General features: G+C 39.7%; 1 protein-coding gene across 6 annotated transcripts in view; it reads left to right on the top strand.

Moving 5' to 3' along the window:
* TMEM241 (transmembrane protein 241) overlaps positions 1 to 23,199 on the top strand; it is a 58,866-nt gene that overhangs the window by 18,295 nt on the left and 17,372 nt on the right. For all 6 annotated transcript variants that reach the window (XM_039730116.1, XM_039730121.1, XM_039730115.1 and 3 more), the window contains exons 9-13: positions 833 to 878; positions 1,837 to 1,872; positions 7,995 to 8,029; positions 9,228 to 9,297; positions 11,954 to 12,047. In XM_039730116.1, coding sequence (XP_039586050.1) covers positions 833 to 878; positions 1,837 to 1,872; positions 7,995 to 8,029; positions 9,228 to 9,297; positions 11,954 to 12,047 — 281 coding nt within the window. The remainder of the gene's footprint in view (positions 1 to 832; positions 879 to 1,836; positions 1,873 to 7,994; positions 8,030 to 9,227; positions 9,298 to 11,953; positions 12,048 to 23,199) is intronic.

Genomic DNA, 23,199 nt, shown 5'->3' on the forward strand with positions numbered 1-23,199 from the left:
GATATCACTATTGGGAGTTATTTGTGTAATTAGATTTCCTATCAACTGGAATGAAGGTGTTACGAGAGAGGGTGAACAGATGAACTAATGTACTGCATAGTAAATCAAGACAGAGCATTACAGAAAGGACATGTGTTCTACCCTTCAACTTGTGTAATGGAGGCAGAATTGAGGATGTCTCTTTCATAGTCTTCTACTGGATTGACTTTTCATATTCTGGTTTTCTCTGTGAATAAAAAAAATTACCCCTAAGCCTGGAAGAAAGGATCTGAAAAAACAGAGCCTGAAACAGTGTCATTTCTTCCATGAGTGCTCAAATCTTTACCCAGGACAGAAATGGAAACTAACAAGAGGTAGATGGGTGGGTCAAGAATGTAAAGAACCTGGAGACACTAAAGTTGAGAGAACTTTAAATAGGATAGATGGCTCAGACCCGACAGTTCTATGTAAGTGATCGTATAGATCATAGAACTTACCTCCAAAATTGTGTGGGCTTAAGAACCCATTCTGTGACACTTTTCTGTATGTATTTACACATAAAACCGTGCACAAACACACAACCTCTCCTTTGTTGTTGCTGTGAACTAGAAGATGTCCTCAGAAGGACTGGCAGAACCACGAAGCGTGACTGTGCTCAGAGCTGATAACACTTTGAAAACCATTAATTTGAAGCAATAGGTTCATTTTACTCATGGTTTAGGAATCCTTTGTGCTGTGTTGCTAAACTGTAATTCAGAGGGGTTCCACGTCTGCCAGTAGCACAGCCAAACAAGATGTTGTTTGTCAGAATGATCGCACGATGTGGCAATTACACATGTCATTTCAATTACAGGGGCTTACAAAGTATTTCACAAGTTGTGGAAACCTGGATCTTTAAGGTAATGTGTTTTCGTATTCTTTCATAAAGAGAGATGACTGTGATGTAGGGAGCTGTGCATGATCAGCAGGAGCTGGGCCACTCCTGGTTAATCATGAATGACTTCTCTTGCAAGACGAGCCTTATTTATTGTTGGTAGCAACAGCATGTGGTTATTGATAGTTATACTGCTAACTGGAACACTGAATTAGTTTTAAACAGTGTATTATCCAAGGGTGATGACCAGCCCTGGAAAAAGAACCCCTAATTACTGGCACAGCTGTTAAGAGGAAATATTAGTCTGTGTTCATGTGGGAAGCTACATGGCTTGAATCTGTCAGTATCTCCCTTTGTGACACAGTCTCAAAAGTGTTCAGCAGCTGGTGGCTTACCACAGGATGGGAATGGCTGTGTACCTTAAACACCCTGGAACCTTGCACTAATCCCATGTGCATGTTAGAACTGCAACCACACAATAGTAGTTTTGGAATCAGGTGGCACTGCATGTTCACAGTGTTTGTAGTCTGCATTTTTCTTTATGGATGGAGAGGGGAAGGTTGGCACTGCATATGATGTGTAATATACATGCACGGATAAGCTTATTTATTTAAAAATCATTTTCCATCTCTGGTTAAAGGGTCTAAATTTTAATCAGTCTCACTTTATCTTCACTTTAAATGAAACTCCTACTGACAGTAACAGCAGAAATAATGTGTGGATCCTGTGTAAATTAATATGTTGGTCAATTGATAATTAATTTATTTGTGTTGATAAAGTTATTACTGTTATCTTTATAATGTATATAATTATAATATAATGTTAGTATTACCTAATATTAGCCTTGTTATATATTACATAAATTAATATAATGTAATATTACTGTATAGCATTACTGTATATTACTGTTTAATATACTGATCTGTTACATCAAATGAAGTGCACTGCTAAAAAAACCACTTTTTCTTTGCCTCCACTCCCAGTGATCTGGACCAACAGTACATCAACTATGTGTTCAGGTAAAATGAATAAGTCTTTGATACACTGGGGCTGGTTTTATGTGGTATATGTTTTCATTTTCAACCTTGGCTTGTTGAAGAAACTCATAGCTACCACTACTTAAATGCTTTTATTTAGCCGGACATTCACTGAAAGAACAGTGCTAAGCTGAAAGGCTTAGCAGCTGAATTTTTTTGGCTCCAGTTGTAGATGGACATGCCAATATACACCTGAGGAGGTAACGAAGTGTTAATTATGAATTTTTAAATCACCACGTGCACAAGTGATCTATCACTTCCAGAAATAATATTTACAGAGTAACTCCCTGGCAATACCCCACTTCAGAAAATAAAACTTGTACAAAATTGCCAGAAGAGGAGGTAGTGATTACAAAAGTACTGTGTGCAAAGAACATGAGCAGTAACTGATTGTTCAGAGTGCCATTAGTGGGATTGAGTAATTCTGACTTTCAGTTGTTTTTCTGATTTGGAGATAGAAGAGTGGCTTGTTATTTTGTAGCTAGTGAAAGAGTCTGAGTCACTGACCAGATTTCCCTGCTTTTTTAAATCCAGTCCTTTCTTAAAAGAGCCACAAACCAGGACATTCAGAGTACACGGCTTCTGTTAAGTTTTTACTTTATTTCAAGTAAAGCATCTAGAGACTTGATTCAATTTTCTTCCATCCAAAATCACATCTAATGTATATTGGCCTCTTTTCTTGGGTTCATACCTAAAGTCATTTGGGAACACAAAGTATGAATAATAAATTCAAAGAAATTCCTTCTGTGGTCAGAAGGAGTGAAAGAGAGAGCAGAAGTTGGGAATAAGCATAACAAAAGTGAAGTTGTGCCAGTCTATTTGATTAAATGGATATATGCTCTTGTCTGGCCACATGAAAATTCCTTGATAAAAGTACATCAGGGACACCAATGCATGACAGTTGCTTTCCTTCAATTCCCATTTGTGCTGTGAGCATAGTCAATATGATAACACTGTATCTCTTTCTGCCTTGGTTCAATCAAATCTCCTATTTCCGTAAATAAGTAATGCAGGCCTCTGCTTTTGCCTTTATGATTCACCAGGGCCCCATTAATGGACAATATCTGGATATCAGTTTGCTTGAAGTAGGCTCTTGTTTAAGTCAGTTGTTGCTTTGCATCTACTATGAAATGCAAAGCAAATCAATTTCACACAAAGAAGGTAGGTGTGTTTATTGAAATTTTGGAAAAATTAGTCATGGAATTTGCAAATATGCTGCCACATGCAGAAATAATCTATGAAGTCTGGAATGAGATGTAGCTACCTCTCTGTATTGAAGGCAAATCATAACCAAGCAGTAAAATCAATTGATTTTCATTTGGCAGCTGCCTGACTGTCTCTCAGTTCTCATTTTATTAGAAAATTCCATCTAGGCCTGAACCTTTAAATACAGATTTTGGCCAAAGGTCTTAATTTTTCAGCTTTGATTGAAAAGTCAGGGCTGGGCTGTTTCTCTGATGATCTTGGCCCTTTGAAGTCTTTGAACTTGTGTCCAGCAGAGAGCAGGAGTCCCACATTACATGAAAAATATGATAATTTATTTGGAAGCTTTTGAAAGGGAGAAACTTCTCGCTAAGGAGCTGTGAGGTGCAGCAGTTTTATATATATAAAACTCTTCTTTTTACAGAAGAGAAACTAACAATCCAACAATGGATTTATGCAAATTGGAAGATGGCTATTTTCAGCATCTGTTTAGGAGCAAACATTTGTTATCAAAGCTTCCAAAGTTTTTCCCCAAGAAGAGGCTTAAAGGTCAGTGTAGCTCACAAGATGATGGTGCAAAGCAACTTGCTGGAAAACAGATGGCTTAAGGGAGGTGGCAAACTGGAGGCTTATTTGTTTGGTTTGGGTCTGTGTATATCTATATGTCTATGTGTCTGTATAGGTATACATTTCTGTGTGTTAGAGAAGTAGCATTTGGATCTCATCTTGCCTAGGGAAAACAAGCAATACCATAGACAATGGGATAAGTGACATCTGAATTATTTTAGAGTTTTGTTTTGTCAAAATAGCTAATGATGTTTGAAAGGGTGTAAAGTTTGGCAGAAATTCTCTCCTGGTCTGCAATCTCCATGACGTGTCTCTTCCAGTGTCTCTTCCAACGGGGCTGGAATCCTGCTGCAGGAGGCACAGGCAGGGTTTGTCTCTGTGTGAGACCCCTGCACATGTAGTTATCTCAGAGACCACTGCCACTTCCCAAATCTGGATGAAGCTGTTAGTGTGTTTGAGAGCTGTGTACACCCAGCTTAACTGCACAAACTTAATTTCTGTAGAAAATAATCAAAACTACTTTTAAAGTCATCACTGACTAAAGGAATGTTCTCTGAATGAGCACTAACTCCTCACAGGCAACTCTGGGTCAGAATTACTGGTTATCTCTGTCAGAGGGTGTCCAGCAGTAAATTTTGTGATTTAGCAGGTGTTAAAGCATATGTTGCTTCCTCTTCTCAGGCCTTCTCAAGAACTGTTCTGGCCATGACAGGATCACAGTTCCACCTCCAGGACAGGACAGTTTAATGTGTGCTGGAGGTCTTGTCCCTACAAGCATGATTGTATGATTCTATGATTTATGAAGGAACTTGTTAGTGTGATATCAGTGCAATTTTTTGCCTCCTAAAACTATGATCAATTGGTCTTTAAAGCTCCTTATTTCTAGCCTAGATCAGACATGTAGCTGTGTGGGCACAGCCGGATAGTGTTTAGAACCATCCAATCTTTTAGGTTAGAGAAGACTCTTAAGGTCATTGAGTGCAGTAAGCAAGCACCACCACTGAACCTTGTCCCTAAGCCCCACATGTCTCTTAAATATCTCTAAGGATGGCGACTCAGACACTGCCCTGGACACTCTATTCCAATGTTTGATTCAAAAGCCTTTTAGTGAAGAAATTTTTCTTAATACATAGGATTATGTTCAAAGTGTTCATTATGTTCAAAATGTTCATGTTATTATGTTCAAAGTATTTCTCAGTTCAGTATGAAAGCACAGTTGTGCTCTACTGAGTGTAGAGACTGCCTGCAAGAAGCAGATTAAAAGATCTGCCACAAATTACTGGATGTTAGAATATACCGATATGTTAGAGTAAAAAAGAGAAGGCTCTGTTGGATGCTTCCAGAAGTGCAACTGAAATGAGCAGTCTCCAAACATATGCTGTCCTTACACACCATGCACTATTTCTTGTTCTGAAATCTGGAACAGTTTGGAAGAAAAGAACACCCTAAGTAAATGTATATGAATGGGAACTTTCCAGAATCAAACAGATCTGAAGAAATATTTGCTGATGTTGAAAGTCTGGCATTCTTCTCACTTCATCACTTCCAACATGATTATTCAATGGCTTTTAAAAAGGGAGCCAGGCCAGGAACAAGTGTAGGAGGGAAAGCAGAGCTGTGCTATGCAGAGAAGGGAGGGGTAATGTTGCTTCTCAGTGCCCAGCCCCATCCAATTCATCTCTCTCCCTTGTGTTTAAGCATCTGGGGCAGGGAGGAGGAGAAGAGGGTCAATGCACTTCCAAGATCCTGCCTCTAATCCTCCAATCCTCTTGATACCACCCCCTTTTTAAACTGCAGTATTGTATTTCTCTGTCCTCTGACTTCTTCATTAGTGTTCTACTTCCTAGTGTTTTTTTTCCTTGTAATCTTACATTTTCTTTCATTCCTTTCTGTTCCCCCACATTTTATCAAAGGGGGAGCCAGATTTCTCCCCCTTAGCTGGTGAGGGGTAGCATGAGAGGAGGAGTAGTAATGCCTGTCTGGCATGTTGAGGGAGACAATAAATGTCTTAGCAGCAGGTTGTAGCTCCTCTTGGGCTTTCTCCTGTGCTGAGGCAGGTAGAGATATTTTACTTCTTGTTAAGAACCTGTAAGAAAGTTTCAGTGCATCCCAATACCGGTCTCTGTCTGAAATTTGTCCACAAAGGCATGCCTGGCAGCCATTGATGAGGAGAAAACAGATACAAGAGAATTTCAAATGGTGAATAAATGGCAAAGTTATGAGGTAAAGGCTCTACTCTATGCAGCAAAACTACATCTGGCTTCTGGAAGAGCTGCTAATCTGTCACTTCTGTGAATTAAAAATGCTGCAGTAGCTTTTCTGCAATAGGGGAGAGCAGTTTTGCAGGCATAAATTGCTTTTCTTGCTGACAAAATCTCTTTTTTCCAGAAAGGAAACCACGAGTGACCCAGCCCTCAATATTTAGTACAGGGGGAAAAAGAGAGGAGTAGAGAAATCCGGCACATGAAATTTGTTTTTGCTGCAGCCTCGTATCCAGGCTGTCCTGCTAGAAACCTCTGAATCCCTAATCTGGTTTTACAGCATCATTGTGTCTTTTTTACAGATGCTTCATTCAGAGCAGGGCTACAGAGCAACTGTAATGCCATCTAATCCATTTGCCTTAACCTGCCCTGCACTTCACAATTAAGGTTTTGTTTTCTCCTGTTGTTTTGTTTGAACCAAAACCTGGCATGTCTGTTAGGGTTATCAGTTTCTCTTGGTTGCAGAAGGAAGTTTCTCTCTGACTATTTCCCAATCTCAGTGGGTTTTTGTTTTAACTGTAATAATTCAAAAAACAAGTAGAGAAACATGGCTTAGCCCTACTTCTCATCACTGTTGATACAGTTTCACTTTCCCTGTCAGTTTCCTATTTTCTCTGTTATTCAGTCAAAAGCAGTAGACCTTTGCTTCCTTTTCTCTCTTTACCAGGAAACTGAGGAACTGGGCCTGTTTATTGTGAATTACTCTTGGCATTCCTTTACAGGGAGAGCATCCATGTGTGGGGAGGAGGGGTAGGGCAAATTACCTGCTGTAAGTGATCTGCTTTGCCTTGTTTAATACCTTTGTGGCGGTAACATCTTTGAAAAACATGTATAAATATCGAGAATGTGAACATACTATACCATCTGATGCCTTTCAAAGACTTATAAAACGTGAAGCCTATCATACCTGCCTGTCTGTCCCTCATAAACCCTTTTCTCCTTCAAGCCAAGAGCTTCCTTGGCCATGGGATTTTCATGCTCTTTGCAGTTCCTTTTGCTGCAGGTGATTCTGTGACTAATGCTGGGGTCCACCAAAGCTTAACAAGGGCAGTCACCAAGCATGGAAGCTTGGTCATGTAGAGAGCTGGGACCAGCTGTGAGTGAACAGGTTTGGAAATGGTAGCTGTGTTAACACTGGAAAAGGGAGTTGGCCTGGAATGCTTGAGCATTCATAACATTAATGAAGGTCTTTTACCCTCTGTAAGTGCAGTGCTTGCTGCTCACCAAGAAGCAAACTCTTGAGATACTATTTTCTTCTTCTTCCACTTGTCCTTAGAGTTTGTCATGGATGTATGTTGTGGGTAACTGGAAGAAGTTGTAGCTCTACAGACGTATATACTTATCCCATCTCACAGCACCCCAGAATGTTTTTGTAGCCCGCTAACCTTAGAAGCAATTTGGAATTAAAAATTTGCAAAAAAAAAGGAGATAAATTTACAAGAAAAATCAGTAACACTAAAAAAGGCTCTGTACAACCTATACTGCAAATTCAAAAGGGTGAGGTCGTTGTAAGACCTCAGAAAACGCAAGTGATAATACTTCAGATAAAGAAGTGGTCACAGCTGGCTTTCTTGTTCACTTGTATCTGGAAAGTGTGAATAATTCAGGCTGGTACTTGGTTTTATGGTTTTATTTTCATGTGTTTTTAAACTTGTCTACATGCAATATTCAGCATAATATGGAGCAACAACCATACATTGCAACTTTGGTGGTTTAAAAATGGAACAGCAGGAAAAGCTTTGCTGGCAGGGTAGAGTGGCCCTGGGAAAGTTACCCAGAGGGGTGTGGAATCTCTATGCTGGTAGATTTTTGAGACATGCCTTTTTAAGACAGAACCAGAGGGCATCATCAAATATTCGTGATAGTCGTGCTTCAGGTCAGAAATTTTATTATGTGACCCCAGACATTCCTTTCCAATCAACATGTATTTTCTTTTAATTAGTATTTGTGTCTCAGTTATTCTACTTAACTGGAATAAGTTTCACCATGAAAAAACAAACACAAAACTGTCAATTTATAGTCTTTAGCCCATGTCATAAATTCTGTAATATCCCATTAATTTTCCTTTTTTAGTGTAGTGCTGTTGGCCTCTGCATCCCATCCAGCAGGTAAAGTGAACTGAATTCTTCCTTTCTTAGGTTTCCATATTGCTTTTGCTTTCTGTGCATGTTTTTAGTGAACCCTTAGAATTTTAGCCCTGAATATGACCAATAATATCTTACCATGTAGGAAGAGGAGAGAAGGGTATATAACTTGGTGTAAGTTTCATGATATTTCCCAATACTATTCTTAGCTGTCCTTTGCAAACAAGCAGTATGGAACTGACAACAAAGAACAGTGTTTGAGGTGGTGCATGGTAAAGAACAAGAATTCCCTAAGCCAACATGTCCTCTTCAGAGCAGTGTCCCAGAAATCCATATAGGACTGAGTAGTTTTTGTTTTGTTGCTTTAATGGCATGGATCCCATTGCTTGGGCCCATAGCAGGATTTGAAGTAGCAGCACATCAGGTGGTAAAAATTGAGAAATTTTATGGTGGCTAATATTCCTACCTTCTGGTGTGTTCGTAATTAGGAGGGTAAAGGTGATCATCTGTTGCTTACATTTGTTTAACCAGAAAAACAAAGAAGGAAGCATTTAAGGAAACATAAATTTTCCCTTTTGCCTGGTGGTACAGGTTGTGTATATAGGAAACCCCCACCAGGATAGACATACATGTTAAGTGAAAGAGTCCTGCATTTCAAAAAGTGAAAGATGGAGCTTCATGCAAATCTGTAGAGACTGAAGGCCAGAGAACTCCGGGAATTGCCACCAAGAGCACCCAAGCCCAGGTTTCTGGAAATGCAAGTATTCAAGAGCTCTACTTAGACCTAGGAGAACTCTTTAAACCTCTCAACATGTTATGGAGTTCAAATGCCAGAGGGGGAAGCAGCCACCATATGTCTGTGTTTCCTGTTGTTTCAGTAGGAGCTATCACATGCTGCAGTATAAAAGAAGTGGATATGATACATGTCTGTCCACTGGCAACTGTTGCTTAAGAAGGACCTTCTGAATACTGGAAAAGAATAAATACTCTTAGGTATCCCTTTTCCCTTTTTCAACCAAAGGCAAGAACTGGCTAGAAGCAAGGTCAGAGAGAAATCATTAAACAAGCCAGAAATGTGGAAAGCATCATAAATGAAAAGTCAGCCAGCTGTAAAGGCTCAAAGGAATGTTAAACTAGTAATGTTCATGTAATTGCTGTCGCATTGCTTGTAACAGTGGGTAATTTTTTTCCCACCTACTGAGTGTATTGCTTTGTCCCTCAGGTGATCTCTTCAGTGCCTTGGATTTTCCATTCCTTTACTTCTACAGGTTTCATAGCAGCTGCTGTGCCAGGTAAGCTCTCTATAACAGGTCATGTAAATGTTTTCAAAATAAGAGGTTCCATTGACTTCCAGCCTGTACTCTCAGTTAAAAACTTTGTAGCATATAAAGCCTTACTTATACTAGTTTCTGCTGCCATAAGCCAGTAGAATTGCAAAGAACAAATCTTTGCATGTCTGTGGATATGTATTTGATGGCCTGAGACTCAAATGTGCTGAAAGTATGTGTTTCCTTGAGTGAGTGCATTCTGACTGGGAGAGTTCGCAGTCGCCAGTAAAATAATGTTTGCCCAATGTAGCAAAGCTTTGATACATAGCATCTCTCAAATGCTTCTGAAGTCAGATTAACCCAAACTTGCTTTTTGCAGCAATTACTAAGTATTAGTCTTCAGCAGTATATGGATGTACATGGATTTATTGGCTTGTACATCTTGTGATTTGGCAGAATGCTGGTTTGGGTAAAAAGGAAAAGCTTTAACAAGCATTTAATTATTTTCAGTAGCAAAAGTTCACTGCATATTGGCATAATTCTCACAGGACAACATAAATATGTTTCCCATAGATCTTAATTTTTAAAAGATTCCTGTCTTTCCCCCTCAGTCTTTTACCAAATTAAAGTATTTTTTTAAGAGGGCGAAAAAGATATTTTCTTGCTAACTAATGGCAAAAATATTTCTTGAAAGGCATTTTCTGACTTGTATCTGGAATTTCTGTTGAAAGGGTATATTGAGAATGATTGTTAAATAATTTCCAATGTACACAGGTTTTTGTTATGTTATTCCAAGTGTGGTCTAAGCACAGAACAAGTAACTCACAATTAGGTATTCTGTAGGTAGGTGAAATCTATATTTCTTGAGTGTGAGGTCTAACTGCAGGCTCTAACGGATATCGGTCTATCCCAGATATTCTTCTCATTCACTTCATTTACCTCTGTGGCAGCTTCTCACTTCTGTTTCCATTGGCTCACCTTCAGCACATGTGTAGTAGATAGCGCTGTACACCAAAGGAAGGGGAAAGGAATGGTTAGGTGGAGAAAAAACCATCTCAGTTGCTCTCCTACATTTTATAATCGAGTGTCTTTGTAGATATGTGGGATTTGGAGGAAAACCTATGCAATGTAAGATAAGGGTAATTCATGCAGCTAAATCTACTGCCTCTGGAAAGTGTCTGAAGCAGTAAGGTGGAAAGTGCTCAATTTATTTAATGAAATAAATTGCTGTTAATTGTGGCATCAATATTTTAGGTATTATAATTTGCTGTTTCACTTTTTTATCTCTTGAGTTGCACTAAATGTCTTCAAATCTTCATGGCTGAAAGCCTTTCACAGCAGGGCAGAAGATCTGAAATAAGCTACTGGACCCTTAAAAGTATAGGCAATGTTGGATCATTGAACTCATTCATTTCTCAGAGTGGAATGCTCTACTGCCCAGCACTCCATCCTCTGCAACAAGTTGCTGAGTTTAGGCAAATTTTTGTCATCAAGGTAGCATCTGCTACCTTGGCTTCAGACTTCACACACATCCCAAAGGATCTTGTGTTATGGCTCAATGCAAAAATTCCCAATGCCTTCTACTCCTGGGAAGTTATCTTACCACGCTCTTTGGTGCCTGTATGGACATGCAGCTGAGCTGGAACATGGCCACATGTGTTGCACGGGGAACAGATTGTATACTGGAGCCCAGCACAGAGCTTCTGACCTGAGGAGCCACCATTTTCCACCTTTCCTGCTGCTGTAGAGAGGGGACCAACTGCATGGCATCTCTTTCCAAAACATCATACCCTCTGTGAATTCCAAGGCACTTTTTGCTTCACCACCCATGTGCTGTCTTGATCCTTTACCATGCAGCTTCCCACAGCACTTTGTAATGTCTTATGCCTCAAAGTAATTTGTGCCTTATATATTTTTAAGTTCTTTTTTGTTCCCTGCTTGCTGGTTTACACTGTTCCACTGGTTCACAATCAGTGGATTGTGTATATGTCACAATTGAAACAAAATCCAGAGCCAAACCTCATGAACTCCGTAAAGTCTGTTGAGTCTGTGGAGCAAAATTTCCTCAAGGGTATTCTTGGCTATAGGAGTGCTGTGAACTGCTGTCCTGTAAGACTTGAGAATCAAAATTCTCTTAATTGTCAGCAGAAATCTTTGGAGTTTCCTGTTCCCAGCACTACTGAGCCATCTATTTGTTATACAGTAGAGATGTATTTGACTTCCTAATTGGAATTTTGGCTTCATGAAGTTTAAACAGCTTAAAAGCTTCAGGCAGAAACTTTCCAGTGGTTATTTTTTCAGTTCAAGACTCTGTGGAGGTTGAAGTGAGTTAGTTGCCAAATATGTGTGGCTCCTGCTGAAATTAGCATTGCTGTTATTCAGAGCCATCTCAATGCCTGAAGTTAATATTTCACCTCATGTTTTCAATAATCCCTACTTTTCTGATTATGCAAGTGCATTAGACACCAACCGTGAGTGTCAGACTTACTTTATTCAGATTCTAGTCACTGAACAAAACACTAGGTGTACTGGCCATAATGTACGCTTCTTGTCCGCCAGCTTTCATTCTCCAAATGGGATTAACAATGTAGTTCTTCATCAGGGAAACCAAGAGGTCTGTAAGGGGTTGTTTAGTTGAAGTGAAGAGATTTTATTAACAAGCTTTTCCAATCCTTTGCAGTGGACTGTTGGGATTCTTTCTGATGTTGCACACAGTGAAGCTAAAAAGCAGCACAACCTCAGGGCAGTATGCAGCCTGGAGTTTCCTTGCAAAGGTAAGAGAAAGACCCTCACAGGAACACAGTGGATCTGTGCACTTCCCAGGAGAACTGAGGAATTTCTGCATCTCTCTAGTTTCTCTTGCTATTCCTCCTTGATGCTTCCTTGGTTCTGTTTGTGCAAACTGCATGTAGAGCTGTGACAACAAATATCAGGTGTGTAATATCCCAGGATCATTATCTGAGATGAAATACTCTGTGTAGACTGAGCCTAATGGAACTAGGATGATTATTGCAGCTAAGGATTTGGACTACGGCATCCCGGTAATGCAAACATACACTTTCCAAAGTGTTTTGGAGAATACATCTTCTATGAGTGTGTGCACCAGCCATTTTATACACAGTTTGCAGTGTGTCTTTCCTGAGCCAACATTTACAGCTAATTCCCTGAAGTTCAATACCAGAACTCTCACTGTTTTTGTTGCAGAAGAGAGCTAAGGATGTCATTTGCCTTGACATTACTAGGGCTTTTGATGGTATGTCCCACAATATTATTATATAAAATTAGAGTACTACAGTCTGGGTGGGCAGATAACTAGATGGGTAAAAAAATGGTTGGAGGATCAGGTTCAGAAGGTAGAGGTTAATTGTTGAGAACTCCCCATGTGTGGAGACACGAGGCTTGACTCCATTTTCAGAAGGTTACTTTATTATCTTATGATATATATTATATTAAAATACTACATTAAAACTATACTAAAAGAATAGAGAGAAAAGAATGATCAGAAGGCTACAAAGAACAAGAACAGAACAGAATGCATAACAAAATCCTGTGACTGCTCACAGCCTTGGCACAGGTGGCTGTGATTGGTCATCAATTGAAAACAATCCACATGGACCAATGGAAGATGCACCTGTGGCATTCCACAGCAGCAGACAGTTATTGTTTACATTTCTTTCCTGAGGCACTCAGCTCTCAGGAGGGGAAAAATCCTAGGAAAGGATTTTTCAGAAAATATCATGGCTACAGGTAATGATTCCTAGTCTAACTAGAGTCTTGTGACAAGTGGGAATGGCACAGGGATCTGTCCTGGGTCCTTTCCAATTTAACATCTTTATTGAAGAATGAGAAGCAAGAATGTGCACTCACATTTCCAAGGGGCACCAAATTAGGAGGACCTGCCAATAATACTGGAGGATGGGGTTGCCTTCCAGAGGGATCTGGACAGGCTGGAGGAATGGGCCAACAGAAATCCTAGAAAATTCATCAAGGGCAGATGTGAAGCCCTGCACATGAGAAGGAAGAGTCGATGGCAATAATAGAGCCTGAAGACTGCGTAGTTGGGAAGAAACTCTGTGGAAAAGGACCTGGGATTTTGGTAGACAGCAAGTAGCACATGATGCAGCAGTGTGCCCTGGCAGCTAAAAAACCCCAAAGTATCCTGGCCTGCACTTATAATAGGATAGACATCAAATTTGTGGAAGTGATTATGACCTTCTCTTCAGCACTTGTTAGTCAACATCTGGAATAGACAGCCTTGTTTCAGGCACCTCAGTACAGGGAAGATATTGATAAACTGGAATGAGTTTGGCAGAGGAAAGGAAAGTTGGGGGACTGGATCACTTGCATTTTGGGGAATGGCTACTGGATCAGGCTTGTTCAGCCTGGTAGAGGGACACCTTTGGGAGCACCTAAGAAACAGCAGCCACCCAGTAGCTATGGAGAAATCATCCTGAAGACAGATCCAGATATCTAGGTGTGTAAAATAAACCGAGAGGTTCAGATTAGATACAAGGGAAAATTTTTTCACCCCCAAAGACAAGTCAGCCAAGGGCAGAGGTTGCCCAGGAAGGCTGTGCTGTTTCCAACTTTGAAGGTTTACAAGATCCAACTGGATAAAGCCCTAAGTAACCCAGTCTGACCTCCTGAGGTCCATTCTTTGTGGAATTATCCTGTGATCTGGGGTCTGGCTGTACTTGATTTAAGCTATTAAAAACTCAGTTTTTAAATGATTGGTTGTGAATGCAGTCAAAAGAGCTTGTCAGACTCCTTTTCCCTGGTTAGATTTTACTTAGTTTCATCACTTTCATCTAGATCATCTGAAAACCACAACCTTCCGATGTGGTTTCTGATCTCACCTTTCCTACTGCAGTGAATGAAGCTGTCACATTATCACCCCCTCCCCACCCCAAACCCTAGATTTGCATACTATGCTTCTTTAGAAACTGTCGTCTAATGAGTCTGTTTTTTGTGGGGATAACAAGGGTGGAGTGATATGACTTGGTTTGTGCTTTGTAAGCTCTTCCCCAATGTACAAGTCACACAGTGTTTCTCACTAGTTTAAATTTCTTCCAAACATTCTGAGCATGCAGATTTTAGTACCTCAGCTTTCTTCTTAGTGCTTGGTAGCAAAGTCAACTGATCTAAAACTTGCTCTTGAGTCTTTTGATGTTGTTGTGGGGTTGTTTTGGTTTTAGTTTGGGGTTTTTGTTTTTGTCTTTTGTTTAACATTCTGGGTTGGAGATTGGAATAGCTGGCTCTGCTAGTAGGTGCTGTGAATGAGGGTAAATGGTTTTACGTGTGGTATTTATGACCTACTGGAAAAAAATGCAAGCAAAAATGTGTTGTGAAATATATTTTAAGCACATTTGGGTCCATCCTAGATGAAGTGGATCAGAGCCATAAAGTCTGGATTGGATCAAAGTTTTCCCAGAGTTCAAAGGTTTCTAGATTTGTGGGGGTTTGGCCATCCCTAGAAATAAGTGATATGAAGTTTGTTTTAGCCACTGTTGTCAATGAAATTATGTGCCTTCATAGCAACTAAAAGCTTGTCCCTGTGTCACTGGAAGAATTTAATCTGTTCTTTAGCCTTTAAAGTGCATGCTTTTAAATGTACATTTTTTAATTATCTTGATTGGAAGGTTTTTGTAACAGAGCAATTAGTCCTTTTTCTGTTGTAGCTTCTAACCCAGTGCTCAAATTATATGTCTTATCTTGAGTTTGAAGCGGGCAATAATAATGAATACAAGAGATCTATCTGTAGCACTAATAATTTTAGCAACACTAGCAGTTTCCCTAAGTCTTCCACTAGTGTTTTAAAGCTTGCTATGTGACTTATTTTAGGGTTCTACCATATCCATTAAAGCATGCATGAGGAGCATGGAGGAACTGCTGCTCCAAGTGCTGAAATGCAGTTGATTTAGGGTTAAAAGTCAGTGAATGCTTGAAAAGTTTGGAAACACCATACATCAGTTTTAGAACAGAAATCAAAGCAGAGACAGACACAGACAGGCAGAAAGCAAGACCTGAACTGGAGCTTGCCTTAAGGGTAGGGGCTGATCTACTGGCTCCCAAAAAACTCTCCCAAGGAACCTTATATCTACAAGGAACTATAATTTTATGTACTGTGTAGTTACGATTTGAGTTCCATCTGTCTGATTGTTAATACTACTTCCTGCAGGTGTTTGGAAATGGTGAAACTATGTACTGATCCAGCTCAGCATTGCCCAGGTATGAGGGCTGTGTCAGTCACATCTTAAATCATCGTAAGTGCAGAAAAGCAGCATTTAACTAGCACTGTAAAAATCTGTTTAAGTCTAAGTGTCTGGCTCCCTTTAAAAAAATTAAAAAAAAAAAAACAGAAAAGGAAGGAAGTTAATGTGGATAAAGAATAAAGATAGAAAGTATTTATATCTGGACTTGCAGAATGGGATTCAGTGGAAAAAAAAAAACCACCTCTGGTCACAACAACAGCTTTGTGTTCCCACATGAGCATTTTTCTTGGATTGAGTAGTGCCCTAGATCATCCTCCTAATCTCTCAGACTGACTGGAGTTTTCACCAGCAGTTGGAAAGGAGCAGCGTTTGAGGCCAGAATATGTTTATCTTGCAAATGAGCCAAGAAAGGAGACTGCTGTAGTCCTCAGACAGCAGCACAGGCCTCTAGGGAGGTGCAGGGAATCGGAAAATCTGTTTTCCATTTGGATGCTTTGTACCTATGTGACTGATGAGCTGGGGCTGAGATCGTTGTCACAGCTTCATTTCCAATAAATTAACCATGAGATCTGATCGGCTCTGCTTTGCACATCCAAGGACACATTCTTTGTGAAGCCTACATATTTGGCCTCCCTACCCTCTAATTTTTCATTCACTTAAAAACTGGAGCTGGGTCGTAACTTGTTTTTATGATCTTTACTTTGGCTGTGGCAACTTAATCAATGCATGAGGTTTTTAAATTCTTTCCTGTAATGATTTCTGACAGCTCTCATGTTAGGACATTGCTTTGCACAGAGACAGATGAAGCACAGGTTTCATCTGTGTATAAAGTCCTGTGTGATAATTATAGTGACAAATGCTCTCTGCACTTTTTCTGTGAAAGCAAATAGTGCATGTGTTAGTCATATCTGTATAAATTCCTGAGAAATGCAAAAACATCAGTGATCTGTATAAAAGAAAGTTTTTAAGAAGTCCAAGAAATATGAAATGCTTTGTCATAGCCTTGCACAGATTTAATCCCCAGAAGAGCAAGGATTTGAAGCTGTACTGAGATTTCTTTTAATTTGAAAGCTGTGCTAGTATCCTGGGTCATGTACTGGAAAGAAAAAACTGGAGATGCTCAAATATACAGACAGAAGCATCTGGTGAGAATGCTAATGAGCTCTAACAGTGCTGTCAGTGAGTTTGTTTTGATTAAGGTTGCCAATCTATATCTGGTGATGAAGTCTGTTAGGGTCTCTAAAAGTTAAGCAGCAGAAATAATTTAAATCATTAATAGAATGGAAAAATTCAGGAAGATCCTGGTTACTTGTGAATTTGTATTCCCATATCATGTTTAGTGTTATCCTAAAAAATTTGTAGTAGGGAATTCAGCTTGTTTCCAGTAAGAACCTATTGAAGCAGCTTGTTATAAACAGGAAGAACAAATGGGAAGTTCAGTGGATTTTGAATTCTCTTTTTCTTCTCCCTCACCTGAAGAAAGGAAATTCAATAACTGAAATTAAGTTGCATTGAGATTTACTGATTTTCCTATGCACGGGTTGGAAGGAAATATAGAATAATCGGATCAGGAGTATGCAACTATTTTCTATATAAACATCCCAGGCACTATTATGTAATCTATAATTTATCTGAACAGTGTTGGAGGCTCCCTAGTACATAAAAGCATCCTCTGACAGCTGCTTTGGTTCCTTGTTTGTTAACTTTAGATGTGTATGCCCCAGGTCATCCTGTGTTTAATGCTGGCTGCCAGACATTGCGAAAGCAGCTTTGCAGGAGTGTCTGAAAGCATCTCTTATCTGTGGGTTCTGTGTACCAACTGTACTTATACCCCAGCAGGTTTAGTCTTCCTCCCAAATGTAAAATGGCTGTTCAGAATCCCTGCTGCTATTCAGAATGACTCCTGTAGTCTTGGATTTTATATTTTGTGTCTGTGTTTTTGTTTCTTTGCTCCCCATGGTGTCCCTAAGAGAATGGAAAGACTAGATCCCTATTCATGTCAGTGCAAAAATAATTGATGATATCCATCTTAATGGTTGGGAAAGTGCTGATGTTTTTATTAAAGCAGAAATTCTCTTTTTTTCTGCTTCTCATAAAATGGAGAGCCACAACTGCAGGCCTTCTGGGGCTCCTAGCCTTGTTATGCTCACTGCACCTCTCTTCACATATAGCATTTCACATGAGAATTTATCTGCTGTAATTCTAGGGCCAAACAACCAAGAGAAATAAAATGAATTCATGCTTTACCACATTGTTGCAATCTTAAAGCCTCTGCCAAAACATTTGCTTCAATTTGTATACCTCTTAATTCCTTTCTCACTGCTTCTTAGTATGCAAATGCTAGAAAATATTCTCCTGGGGGCTATTTACTTGCAAGAAATTTATAAAAGAGTCCTGCCATGGGTACCTTCTGAAGTAAATGTCTCTCCCTTGTTCTTCTCTGCCTTAATAGAACAGGATTCTGGAATTTAAAAGCCTGTTAAAAATTTTTATATGAATATCATAACTAGAACAAGAATGTATTTGGTTTTCTGGCACTTGCCCACTATGTTATATTGTAGACTGAAGTAGTGTCTTCTTTGCATGCTGCTGGCTCAGGAAAAAGTGACAGTGAGATTCTTGGCTGAAAATCCCATTTCCTTCTTGGCTTGGACCTTGTAAAAGTTTAGGCAAAAATGTCATAAACTCCCATTGAAGTTCCATAAACACAGTGAGTTTTCATGCAGCAAAGATCCTGCACTTTGCAAGACTGTCTCAAGATCTTTGCTCACTCAACGTGGGAAAACTGTGCAGCTACAAGACAAAACCCTGTGAGAGAGGGAGAATTGTGTCCTAGACCCATGTGGACTCTACTGGTAGGAGCTCTTTGTGGCAACAGTGTGGTTAGAACTGCATCTCTAATCTGAGAGAGGAAGGTTCTGTGACCCTGAAGTTTTCAAGGATTCCAAGAAGAGGCTCATAAAAGTAGAACTGAACTTGTTCCATCTACACACATTGTGCACTGTCATGCATGTGGATGTGCACATACATGGATAAAGACAATTAAAAATAGTAAAAATCCTTATTGCTTTCTGATTGGTCCTCACTGTATGAAATATGTACATTTATTCTTGCTACATATAGTTGATTCATGTGAGTCACCATGAGGACTATGCAAATACCTTGGGAAAGAAAATATGTTTCTCAGCTGAGCTTCAAGCAGAGAAGGCAATCAGTGTGAACTTCACTGCATTGTAAGGGTCTGTAAAAAAGACTAGTTGCTGAAACCTTAAAAATACCGGTTTTAGGGCAGTTCCCATGGAGACAGCTTCATAGTTACGTTGTAGCAGCCAACACTAATTACACCATATAATTGCTGGGGAGACGTCAGTCTCCATAACAACTTCATTGTGTGCTGCATGGCCACTAAGCTAAGTGACAGGCTCCCTGGGGCACTGTTGCAATTTAAGGAAGCTGTCTTGTAAGAACAGCTGAGACTTGTTGGAGATTTTGAATTGCCAGGTAATGGAAAATTTTAATATTGTGAGGGTGGTGTAAATGGCTGCAATTGTGTATCCACTAAAAAAGCCAGCTACACTGCTTTTTGGGTCACACAAAGTTATGTGTTGTGACTTGGGGATGGTATCACAGAATAATTTTTCAGCTGTGCTTAATGTAATAAATCTAGTCTCAGCAGACATTAACGTCAAGCCCTAAGAGATGCTCTGAAATAATTAGTTTCCTTTTATCTGTTATGATATCCATTTGAAGTGTATGTTTGGTATTGGCATGTTCTTTAATGTAAAGCTAAAGGCAGAACCATGAGCTTGGAGTATGTCTTTGGAAGATACTTTTTCATTCCTAGCCTTGACAAACCATCTCTATATGACTGACAGTACAAAACAACAGTTCAAAAGGAAATTTTTTCAAATCTAACAGAATTTTGAATTGCAGAGAATGCAGGTTTATTTGTTCTTTTGAATAATAAATTGCTAGTCTCCCATGTTTTTATTTAGTCTCCTGGAGTTACTAGCATATGGAGAGCTGAGGCTGGAAGATGAATCATTATTGTCACAAAGACAAATCAAAAGAATGAGAACTGTTTTGGAAGTCATTTCCGTTGCTAATGCACTGATGTAAATGCCAAAATTACATGGGAGCACTGTGCACTCTGTAACATACTAATGTAGAAAGCTCCAAAGCTAGCTAAGGCTGGGCTTCCAAAATCAGGAAAGATATAGCCACATTCTTCTGCTTTGCTGGTTCTCTATTATTTTCAGAATGTTTCCTGTTGATTTTTAAATACCTTTGTGGGTGAAATGTCTCCAGGCTGTCTCACAGATCATGAGCCTTGACCTCTATGGTAGGCACTGGGTGTCACACTTCAGGCGTCTTCCTTCAGAAACTTCAGATGCTGCTCTCTGAAACAGGTCTCTGTGTCTTTCTCTTCCTCCCCATCTCATACCAACTCTTTGCCAAACCTCAAGTGCATTCATTTCTCAGTCCAACTCCATACATCTCTTTAAGGATTCGATTTTGACTTTCAACAAAAGTCAGAAAACAGCCATAGAGCTCAAGGGAAGGCAGACTAAATGGATTATGTTCTGTTTCTGAAATTTGTGGTACTCAGGGGAGTCACATAGGCTTCAGACAATGTCAGGCGGTGGCAGTGGGCTGTTCTTGACCTATGCACAGCCAGCATGGAGAGGAAGAGGGCAGAGTCCAGCTTTATACATGTTGCTGTGCATGGTTGTTCTAAGGGGCCAGAAGGGAATGGACCTCCCTTGCAGAGGCTTCCCCAACTGTTTTTGCAGGAAATGTTTGGAGTATAGTGAGCTATAGTCAGTTCTGTCACTGTCTTCCTGTGCATGGGACGCACAGAGACTGCTGAGTGTGTAACCTTGTGACATTGCTCATAAAAGGCATTGCTCAAAATTGATCAGCTAAATAAATGTTTCTTAAAAAATATTTTTTCAAGTGTCACATTTTTTTAAAGCTTCTGATGGAATATTTTGACCTTTTGTAATGTTTAATGGTTAGAAAGCGCTGGAAAGGCTGTCATTTTTAAATGGAAAAATAAAACCTTAAAGAAAATCAATTCTTCCTTGCAGTCCTTAGCATAACAACAGTAATAGTAGCATGTCACTTTCTTTCCATTACATCATTACTAAAACAGCATAAACACAGCAAAGAATGGCAATGCAGAGACTGTGCCTCTGTTATTCTTGTTGGTAGTATGGAAAGGGGTCAGGAGGGACATTTAATTATCTTCTCTGGGAATTGTTTGTTTATGAATTAGGTTTTCCCAAAGGAGCTGTGAGATGGGAAATACAATAGGAAATGGACTTTATACATACATAGAAATACCAAAACTGTAAGTGTCATCTGGGAGAGAGGCTGATGGAAACTTGCTATTTTTGCTAACAGATTTTAAAAAAAACCCTTGATTACGCATTCCAAAGTTTCCTATGCTATTTTGATACTGCTGATATCCTCCACAGAGTTCTGAATTAGTCATGACAGAAAAATGTTTTACATCTGATAATGTTGACAAGGAACATAGGCACTTCAGGTGTGTTTATAGATTTTAACAATGGAAAATTGCATTGCATTTCTTTTCACTAAAATATTCCCCTTAAGCTGGGCATCCTTGTTGGTTCTCACAGCCCCCTTGAACCTTTTCAGCAGCATTTGGGCTTTCCAAATGTAAGAAAAGCAGCATGCACAATATTTGTTCTCTTGTAGCACTGACACTGGGGGCAAGGAGGGGTTTGAAGAAGCACTCAAGAAGTGCACAGCTCTTGTACTGACAATAGGCTCAGTCTGCAAAGTTCAGCATGAGAACTTCGGGCAATCTGGCATGGAAAGAGCAATCTCTGAGAATGTGTGCAGCATCCCACTCAACACCCCCCTCCATGGCAAAGGGCTCCACATGTGATCAGTGTTGGGCTAGTCCCCATCTGGATCTCTGGGCCAGTTATGACTTCAGAGTGCACAGCTGGGTGAGTATTCACTCACCTACGGCCTATGTGGAAAAGAAATTTTGCTCTTGGATTCCCAGGTTGCTCAGGAGGCATTTACTGCTCTCAGGCTTCTGGTCTGTTTTGTAAAGGTTTTATCTAGTGTACACATTGTCTGCTGGAACCAGCTTTTTCTTTTCTCCTGGATGCCAGCTGAACCACCACTGAGCTGCTGCTGTGGAGGTCATGGTTCACCTGTTTGGAAGAGCATCCTCTCCTGCAAGGCAGTTATAGAAACTGCTCCTGATTGATGCCCACTCATGGGCATCCAGCACTTGGAAGAAAGATAGGCATAGGCAGATGCTCAGCTCATTCCTTCCCAAGAAGCCAGCTCCTTTCTTGCCAGATATACATAGCAAACTGCCAGTTTGGCTGTTAAATTCACCGCTTAAGTGTGACAACAAAAATCATGGTTGTTTCATCTGAATTATCTTCATGATCTCATGGGATGAAGAATAACTTGGAATGCCAGAAGGCTAGCTCTTGCTGAGCTTAATATAAAATGAAGTGTATTTCATTGTGGTATTTTGCAGCAGCAGAGGGTTAGTACAGCTGACTGCTGCTCAAAACTGAAAATCAATACTTCTCAAAACAGATAGAAAAAGTAATTGTTTTACACAGTGTACCATATTATTGATCAGTAAAATTCAGTGTCTGAAAGAGAAGATAATACTGAGACTGAGTAAAAGTAAAGAGAGGTGTATGTTTTTACAGGCTTGGATCTGCTTAAAAGGTTCCAGGGACTGAGCAATTTCAGCAGTAGTAGACATTATATGGAAGTTTTTCTTGGAGAAAAAGGAAAATATTAAGAACCTTCATGCCATGAGATGTAAGTTTTGTATCAGCTAAGGTGAAGATACAAATACCTCCTTTTCTCTGATGTGCACATTGATGCCAGACTTGCTGCATTAGGGGAGAATCATAAATACTCCCAAATCCTCTGCCATCATCCAATACTTGATTAAACCTTATCTTAGTCCAATCCAGTTTTTGTCTGTGGTCCTAGTAGGTAGAACTTTACAGTTGTGGTTGTTGTTGCTGTTAAAATGTTTATTCCATTGCACAAATATTTAATAATTCATAAAATATTAGCAAGATGGTTAATCACATTGCCCTGTCAGCTTCTGAACTTATAAGTTTCAGGGGAGAGGCTAAATGTCAGGAGCCATTTAAGGCCTTTCCAGTAATGAGGCAGCATAGAAGCAAAAGAGACTCCTTGACAGGCTGAAAAGATACAGGAAAAGTACAGTTAAGCATTATAACACATGAAGCATCTACAGGAAGCTGGGGGCGTTGGGTCTTAAATTTGGTGAAATAGCAAGAATGGGCAAAATGCTTCTCAGCAAATTCAAAGAAAATCAAATTTATTTGGTATAAAGAAGCCTTCTTCTGTCCCCCATTAAATGAATTTTGTTGTCCTTACTTGGAAAAGCTTCAGCTGTATGGATTGTGCCTCGTCTTTGCAGAACTGACCTGAACAGATGCTGTTAGTCTGGAGCATGTGCACACACCTGTTTGAATCATGATTGATCATGTTTCCATATCAGCAAAGCATGCTTAGGAACAGCAATTACAAGAACTGTGCAGGCTGTTCCTTTCGTGTCCTTAGAACTGGAACTCTGAAAGTAATAACAGTATCTGGATTACAGATGGGCACAAGTAAGAGAAATATTTAAAATATGAGCAGAGGTACTGTTAAAATTGGGTTCTGTACC

This window comes from Passer montanus, unplaced genomic scaffold (genome assembly GCF_014805655.1).
Source record: "Passer montanus isolate IOZ18808 unplaced genomic scaffold, ASM1480565v1 scaffold70, whole genome shotgun sequence".
Classification (NCBI taxonomy): domain Eukaryota; kingdom Metazoa; phylum Chordata; class Aves; order Passeriformes; family Passeridae; genus Passer; species Passer montanus.